General features: G+C 36.5%; 1 protein-coding gene across 4 annotated transcripts; it reads left to right on the top strand.

The window, feature by feature from the left end:
* The first annotated feature begins 1,536 nt into the window (after window positions 1–1,536).
* LOC132315869 (uncharacterized) lies at window positions 1,537–7,139 on the top strand. Of its 4 annotated transcripts, none has more exons than XR_009483866.1 (7): window positions 1,537–4,090; window positions 4,457–4,624; window positions 4,716–4,908; window positions 4,991–5,043; window positions 6,122–6,288; window positions 6,374–6,427; window positions 6,502–7,139. XR_009483866.1 is itself a non-coding variant. In XM_059814284.1 (7 exons), the coding sequence occupies exons 3-7, from the start codon at window positions 4,792–4,794 to the stop codon at window positions 6,549–6,551; spliced, it is 441 nt and encodes a 146-aa protein (XP_059670267.1). In that variant the 5' UTR covers window positions 3,854–4,090; window positions 4,457–4,624; window positions 4,716–4,791; the 3' UTR covers window positions 6,552–7,139. The 4 variants fall into 4 exon arrangements, 1 of the variants encoding a protein (XP_059670267.1); XM_059814284.1 differs by having other exon boundaries at window positions 3,854–4,090; XR_009483867.1 differs by having other exon boundaries at window positions 1,537–4,003; window positions 6,374–7,139.
* The last annotated feature ends 1,304 nt before the right edge of the window (window positions 7,140–8,443 follow it).

The raw sequence follows: 8,443 nt of genomic DNA, 5'->3' as shown, positions 1-8,443 counted from the left end.
TTGTGAATTCAAAACACTTACTCGATTTATTTTGAATTTACAAATTAGAGTGTTTTCAATTTATAAAACAGAAGATAAATTTATAAAAAAATTAATATATTATTGAAATATTAAATTTTGCACTTGCGAATATTTATAGGAAAAACCAAACTAAAATCTAATCCTAAAATGAAACTAATCATCTAAAATTTTAGAGCAATCATAGTTCATCAACTCTTGAACAAAAATTTCAAAATAACTAGCAAGCCCAGTTCTCAATGCCATATTTTCATCCAAAAACACTCATCTCGGGTTAGACTTGTCAAACTCGGGTTGGACTTGTCAGACTTGTCAAACTCGGGTTGGACTTGTCAAACTTTTTGTCGAATTGTTCAGAATTATGCATGTCTTACATTATAGTAATTTATGTTGTCTTATATGTGTCCAAGAATTGAAATCCAATAAAAATTGCTTTGACAAAGAGAAAAAATAAAAAAAGATAAAAAATTGATGATGTCCCTGCGGACAATTAGGAAAGAAAAATTCTTTCAATTTCAAAGAAACAATTGATCGATCATGAAGATAAAGGGTGTCCATTGGTAAAAAAATTGATGACGTCAATCTTGAAGCAAAATTTATTTTTTACAGGACAGAACTGTCATCGGCCGTTGCAACCATCAAAGCTGCCCAACAAAAAGTATGCAGTTTAATAAATTCTTGAGATTAAAAGAATGCCTAAATCATTTAAAAGTGACGATACATTCTGATTTGAAATGGACAAAATTCTTGAGATTAAAAGAATGCCTAAATCATTTAAAAGTGACGATACATGAGGATTGGTGAATGAAAAGCCCAGTAATTCAAAGAATAGGTATTCAAGCACCATACAATTTTCAGTTGCTGCTCCTAAGCTTTGGCCTTTCCACATAAAGTGGAGCAATAATTATGATATTCATATGGTGTGGCTTCTCATGGGCAAGAACATGTTTAAGCATCATCCTCCGGATCAGTCAAGTAATCTACAATATGCAACAAAACTGTGCTCTTTTTGAAGTGAAGGGACTGATGTAGGACACTTTTTGTGTTTAGTATTTTTTTACTTTAAATTTCTTATTTATTTTATTTTATGTTATATTTTAGTTTCTTATAATGTTAGGTTTTATTTTATTATAAATACGTGTCATGAGCACAAGCTCGAAATATTAAAATATTATTAATTAATGACACTAGCTCAAAATATTAAATAATATATTATTTATAAGAGCATTATCCTGAATAACATCTAACTTAGAAATTTTGTAAAACACTCTCAAAGCATCAACCAAAATTTTTACGAAGTTATATTTGAAAGTATCAAATAGTAACTTTCTAATTAGAATCGAAATAAATTTAGTTTAAATTCTTAAATTCTAGTATTTGGACTCAACATGAGCGTAATATTTTACTCCATACATAACAATAAGATAGAACTCGCCGATGCAACATTGAGTTGGACTAACAATAAAGGATATGACACCATGTAAAGGATAAACTATTTTTCTTTTTGAAGAACACTTGTTTAGGGTCGCTATTAATAATTATTCACGATGAATTTGATAAAAAAAGAAAAGAAAGAAGCACACTAGCTTCCAAACTTTTGTTGGAAAACAGTGTTTATTGGTCATCCTTAATACGACGTAACTACAAAGGATTAGTTTTGATAAAGAACTTTTACATTTGGTGATTTGGCCTTTCCAAAATTCATAGAAAGCCTTTTATTTATATTTTCCTTATAGAAAAAAGTAATTATTTACGCATAGTGTACATTAGGTCCTTATATATACACTGCTCCATTTGTCTTGTTAAAAAAAAAAACTCGAACTAGGGCACACTTTTGAACATTTGGTCCTTTATATACACTTTATTCATTGGCCCTTAATTGGCGTTGGTATGTGTTCCTCGCCACAATGCTGCTCGAACTCCAGGCCTTTCAAGCCGTCGCCGTGGTAGTGGTCGTGGTCTCAAGCCGTCGCTCTCGCACAACAACTCTCGCATCAACAATGTTTGATGGTCATGTGCAGATTTTACGTTGAATGTGAAGAATGAACTGGGTGATGCTCTGAAGGTGTTTGATGAAATGTCTAAGTTAGATGTTATTCAGTATCGTGTTCTTATCAAATGGGTCACTTCGATTTGGTTTGGCGGCGTGTTTTTGCTGTTTCTCTCTCTCTCACACACCCACATTGCAACAGACTAGTTCTTGAGAGAGAAACATCAAAAAGGTTATGTAAGTGGTCTTCCTATCTTAGTCCATACCTTTCTTTCTTCTATCTCATATTCAATACATCTCTCTCTCTACATTCATATTCACTCAACGTAAATCATAGTCCTATCTTCGTCCTTGCCAATCTTTTTTCTATCTCATCTTCAATACATCAATTTTGCTCTCTCTCTGCAAAAGACTATCTCTTGAGAGAGAAACAGCAAAAAGCTCTTCCATCTTCGTCTCTCTCTATCTACATTCATATGCACTCAAATTTTTGAATGGGACAATCACATTCATCTCTCTCTCCCCTCAAGGTTACATAAATCATCTTCCTATCTTCGTCTTTACCAATCTTTTTTCTATCTCATCTTCAATTCATCAAATTCTCTCTCTTTCTCTCCCTCCACAATCATATCTCTCCCTCCACAATCATAGTTACTCACCTCAGTGCATCTTCAAATCTTTGAATGGGCCATAAGAGACGAAACAATCAAAGGCTGCTCAAGTGGGTAACAACAAGAAAGTTCCGTTGGTTAAAAATAAGAGTCAGCAGGGGATTAAGATGGCTGGGGAGGAGCGGGGAAGGAGATTTAGGAGCGGATGGGAGTGGAAAGAATTTTGCAGCAAAATTCAGATTCTGTGCAATCACAAAAAGATGAAGAGAAGGCGTCTCTGTTGAGTAAACTTGAAAAGCTGAGGAAGAATGCCAATGTGAAGGATATTAAGTCCTGGGCAAGCAGGAGAGAACAACTTCAATCATATTTTAAATGGATGAGTGATGACAAAAAGCGTGGACTGCTTAAAACACGAATTTGCGATTTCAGGGTCCATTTGAGTTCTTTTAAGGACCGATTGGCAGGGGAGGTTATGTCAGAAGCTGTAAGTTTTGTTGAGAAGACCAATACTTGGAGGTTCTGGGCTTGTTGGTGCAGTGATGAGAAGTTTGTAGATTCAGCATCATATCTGCATCATCTTAAACAGGAGCACATAGGGTACCTCTCACTCGAGTTGCAATCAATTGTGCCTACGGAAGTTGATGCTAGTTGGGTTGAGATGCTAGAAAATGGCCCGTGGAAGCCTGTGGTCACCTCTGCAGCTGTGCCGAGACTTATTGAATGTCAGTCAAAGTGCAACATGGAAAATCTTGTTGGCAAGGACTCTTCAGAGTGTACAGGTTTAGTAACAGCTTCTACTAAACCTGTTACTCTTCCTTCATGGCCAATATCTGATGATTCTGAGTGTGCAGAGATTCTTCAAAATATCCGTGACATGTTCCAGTTGCTTTTAATGCAGAATTGTGTTGCTGAGAGCCATATTAAATACTCAATGCAAATTACCATGGTAGAAATTCAAAAAATTGAGCCAGAATTGCAGCTTCCAATCCATAGCCTGTGTCAATCACCCCTCGGCTTCTGTTTTTTGGGAGTTAGCCAGCTAGAGTGGGTCCTTAATTTCTTGCGGCGATTTCAAGATGATATTTATGGTTTATTTGGGGATTATGGGACAGGAAGTTCCACAGATGATGCACTTGATGGCAATCAAGTTTATGAAATCAATGAGAGAATTGTTCTTTGTGGTGACTCATTCCGTCTTCCTCAAGATTAGCGTTTACTGGGAGTAGATCTTATGCCTGTTGGTCCTCATCAAGCTACTGTGCTGCCAGATAATGATTCATTTGTGTATTGGTTGTATGCTGATCTTCTGAATGAAGAAGAATGGTTAGCATCTTGGGCACATCTAAATAACCAAAAAAAACATCAAGGAAGGGAACTCTTTCAGGTACTTTTGCAGAAATCTCAATTCTTACAAAGCTCGTGTGAGAAAAAATTTGAGGCTATGCAGCAATTGGAGTTTCTGTCTGGGAAGGTCCGTATGTTGGTTTTTGGCACTCAACTAAATGCATCTGTAGGTTTTTAGTCTAGATATGTGTAAATTGCCTAGATTATTTTTGAAATTTATAATGTTGGCATGCTTTTATTAATCTTCCACTATTAACTCTGTATAATTCAATAACTAACTATAATTTACCACTATCTGATAAGTTTGCAAATATTTTAGAATAATTTGTGGCAATATTAGTTATTTCGTCAAGTTTGTCATTACCAATATACACTTAATTTCTATTTCAAAGTGATTTACTTATGCCAAATTTAAATAATATTCAAAGTTGAACTCTCTTGATTTAATCGTCATATTTTCCTTATTCAACTAGAGATTATTATTCTTTCACAGGGATTCCTGAATCCTGAAATTCGAAACTGCATTTCCCTGCTTAATTGTATTGATGCATGGATCACGCGGACCATTGCTGATATGAAGCAGCTGGAAATTAAACTTGCCCGAGTATCTGCGCATGACTATCAGTCCACCATGTTACTCCTTTTGAAGGCATTCATGCGGGTTTGTGCTGTTTACAAAACACTTTTTGTAACATTCTCCAAATTATGTGAATCTAAATATGATATTATCAGCATTTCTCCTCTCTTTCCAGGCACAATTGGACTCTCTTGTTGACAAAGATGCAACTGATAAATCAAAGGCTGCAGAGGCAGCACTTATAGCAGTGGATGCACTTGATGCTAAGAAGAACATTAATAAAGGGGGAAATCAAACAAAACACCCGCAGGAAAAGTCGAAGAATAGAAAAAAGAAAAAAGATTACAGAAAATCAGAAGGAGGGAGAGGTTAAAATCTTGTTGAGCCTATAGTGACAGTTGCTATATATAATTTGTGAAAGGTAGTTTAATGCTTTTGAATCTACTGCAGGTTACTGATGGTAACAAACAACACGTTCCACATGAGGAGGATGCACAACAACTGTAAGTCTTCCTTTTGATTCCACCAGTGGATTTGTACTTTTTCTTTTTTAAAAGTTTTCCCTCCTTGATATGTCAAAAAGACTTTGGGCTACTAGATTCAGTTGTCTTAAAACAGTTTCTGACTACACAAAAGAGAGAGAACAAATTCTAACTAACTAGAATAGTTTTCAAAGTTTTTTTTGTCAAACATACAAATTTCTGAAAATAATCCGAGAACAAAAACTACTACCTAGAAATTGAACTAATATATGGTCTCTCTTGTGTCTTGCTGGTTTTGGTTTTAAACCCCATTAGGTCTATATTTCTAAAACTAGATTATCTTACTTAATGTTTCAAAACTGTGTCAACTATCTCATGGAATTAACCATTCAGCATTATCTGGTCTCATATATATATATATATTCAGAAAGTTCAAGCAAACGTACACACAACCACAATTGTTCCTAACAAAGTTCAAATGCTCAACCTACCCTTTGGGAGGATTGATGATACCAACTAGACTTAATGTTCATCTGTTCTGACCTTACAATATTAAGATTTAAGTCCCATTAGAATCCAAATATGAACCCCACATCATAATTCATAAAGAGGATCAGAGCAATATGAATTCAGTATGATAAGATTCAAAAATTTAGTACGAGCAATGCTCCCTCAAATGGTCACCCCCTCTGAATATGTTATATATGGATCCAGATTCATTTTATCAACACTGCACCACATACATGTATGTAATAGTGTAAGAGCTGGTTGTGGTGACCCATTCATGTTATATAAGGGAACTGATGTCCCTCAGCTTTCTTTTGTTTTTTGTTGCATTTCTTTTCCTCATCAAAGAAAGTAACCCGAACATGCCCATGTACATGGATCAATGCTTCTTTAGGAGGACTGTAATGTGTTATTTATTGGATACAGTGTCAAAACTGTAATGTCACCAGTCCAAAAAACAAAATTAAATAATTAAGATTGTGCCACATTTGCCCCCACACCCTCTTTTTGATACTCTATTGTTATTTTGACCTCCGCCTTCCTCCATTCACTTTCCCGTCACCTATGTTGATGTTTATTCAAATGTTGACAGTGATATTTCTGAAAATGCCGATGTATTAAAACAATCTGAGGAACTTGGGCATAAAAGTGAGCTAGAAGCAGAACAGGTAATACTGGTTGGAGGTCATTTAGAGAATCAAAGACGAATTGAAAATGAGTTTAAACAAAAGCAGCTTGCCAAGCAAGATGAGAATACAGGTAGAAGATGAAACTATATGTTTCTTTACACTTTGGATCATGTTATACAAACTAGCCTCCTAATATGTGTTTTGTCTATGTGCAGGTTCACCTAGTGAAAGAGCTCTTGAAGATGGTGTTTTGCTATCTGATCTGCAAGGTAAGTGGCCAAACAGACTCGTGTATCTTCTTCAAGAATGTTGCTTTGCATTAAGTACTTTATATGGCTCTCAGCAACACAATTTTGCATTAAAAGCAACTGGAACATGTCACGGATATTTTGAAGGATCTCTGCACGCTCAGAATCATCAGATATTGGCCATGAAGGAAGAGTAACAGGTTTAGTAGAAGCTGTTACTAAACCTGTACACTCTGAAGAGTCCTTGCCAACAAGATTTTCTATGTTGCACTTTGACTGACATTCAATAAGTCTCGGCACAACTGCAGAGGTGTCCACAGGCTTCTAAGGGCCATTTTCTAGCATCTCAACCCAACGAGCATTAACTTCCGCAGGCACAACTGATTGCAACTCGAGTGAGAAGTTCCCTATGTGCTCCTTTTTAAGATGATGAAGATATGATGCTGAATCTACAAACTTCTCATCACTGCACCAACAAGCCCAGAACCTCCAAGTATTGGTCTTCTCAACAAAACTTACAGCTTCTGACAGAACCTCCTTTGCCAATCGATCCTTAAAAGAACTCAAATGGACCCTGAGATCGCAAATTCGTGTTTCAAGCAGTCCACGCTTTTTGTCATCGCTCATCGATTTAAAATATGATTGAAGTTGTTCTCTCCTGCTTGCCCAGGACTTAATATCCTTCACCTTGGCATTCTTCCTCCGCTTTTCAAGTTTACTCAACAGAGACGCATTCTCTTCATCTTTTTGTGATTACACAGAATCTGAATTTTGCTGCAAAAGTCTTTCCACTTCCATCTGCTCCTGAATCTCCTTCCCCCGCTCCTCCCCAGCCATCTTAGTCCCCTGCTGACTCTTATTTTTAACCAACGGAATTTTCTTGTGGTTACCCACTTGAGCAGCCTTTGAGTCCGTTATAAGATTCTGACTTTTGATAATGGCTTTGCATTCAGTCTCGATTGTATCAGAAGGGGTTGAATCGAGTGGTTCGGACTTGCTCTGTTCTTGATGGAGTTTATCGGTCGAATCGAGTATTGGGTCAGTCTTGCTCTGTTCTTGATGGAGTTCAGCGGTTAAACTGGTAGCCGGTGTTGCTCTGCCACCTGCAGAGGCATTCTTAGGTGGCTTTGGTGGTTTGGGGCGCTGAGGATTGTTTCGTCTCTTATGCCCCATTCAAAGATTTGAAGCTGCACTGACGTGAATAACTATGAATGTGGATAGAGAGAAAGAGAGAGATAAATTGATGAATTGAAGATGAGATAGAAGAAAGATTGGTAAAGACGAAGATAGGAAGATGATTTATGTAACCTTGAGGGGAGAGAGTGATGAATGTGATTGTCCCATTCAAAGATTTGAGTGACTATGAATGTAGATAGAGAGAGAGACGAAGATAGAAGAGCTTTTTGCTGTTTCTCTCTTCGCAGAGGGAGAGAGCAAAAATTGATGTATTGAAGATGAGATAGAAAAAAGATTGGCAAGGACGAAGATAGGAATATGATTTACGTTGAGTGAATATGAATGTAGAGAGAGAGAGATGTATTGAATATGAGATAGAAGAAAGAATGGTATGGACGAAGAGAGGAAGACCATTTATATAACCTTTTTGATTTTTCGTTCTCAAGAAGTAGTCTGTTGCAGTGTGTGTGTGTGTGAGAGAGAGAGAGAGAGATCAGTAACAGAAGGTTGTTGGACATTTACTGTGTAGCGGGAGGTTCTTGAATTGAATTATAAAGGCAGGCTCTGTTTCTTGAAGTCAGTCTTGTTGTGAAATGGCATTCTTGTTGTCTCTGTACAAACACTAACAATTATGATTATATCATTTTTAATTTAATAGTTAAAATAGGAAAATAAGATAAAATGAAAACAAAAAACAAATAAAAGAAGTTGTTTTTAACTAACTGGTCTGTGAATAGGAGGACTGTATAAGCACCGAAACAGTGCCGACGCGGCCCCCTTGGTGGGAATCCTGTGCACCAAATGGAACCTCGGAAGTTTGAATCTTTTGAAACGGTGCAGAGAATTTTGCCAGAAATTGGT

The sequence above is a fragment of the Cornus florida genome, unplaced genomic scaffold (genome assembly GCF_030987335.1).
Source record: "Cornus florida cultivar Cherokee Brave unplaced genomic scaffold, ASM3098733v1 CherokeeBrave_3.0.0_Hap2_Chr07, whole genome shotgun sequence".
NCBI classification, from domain to species: Eukaryota; Viridiplantae; Streptophyta; class Magnoliopsida; order Cornales; family Cornaceae; genus Cornus; species Cornus florida.
The sequence above is the reverse complement of the archived record's forward strand: the minus strand, read 5'-3'. Positions and strand labels throughout refer to the sequence as shown.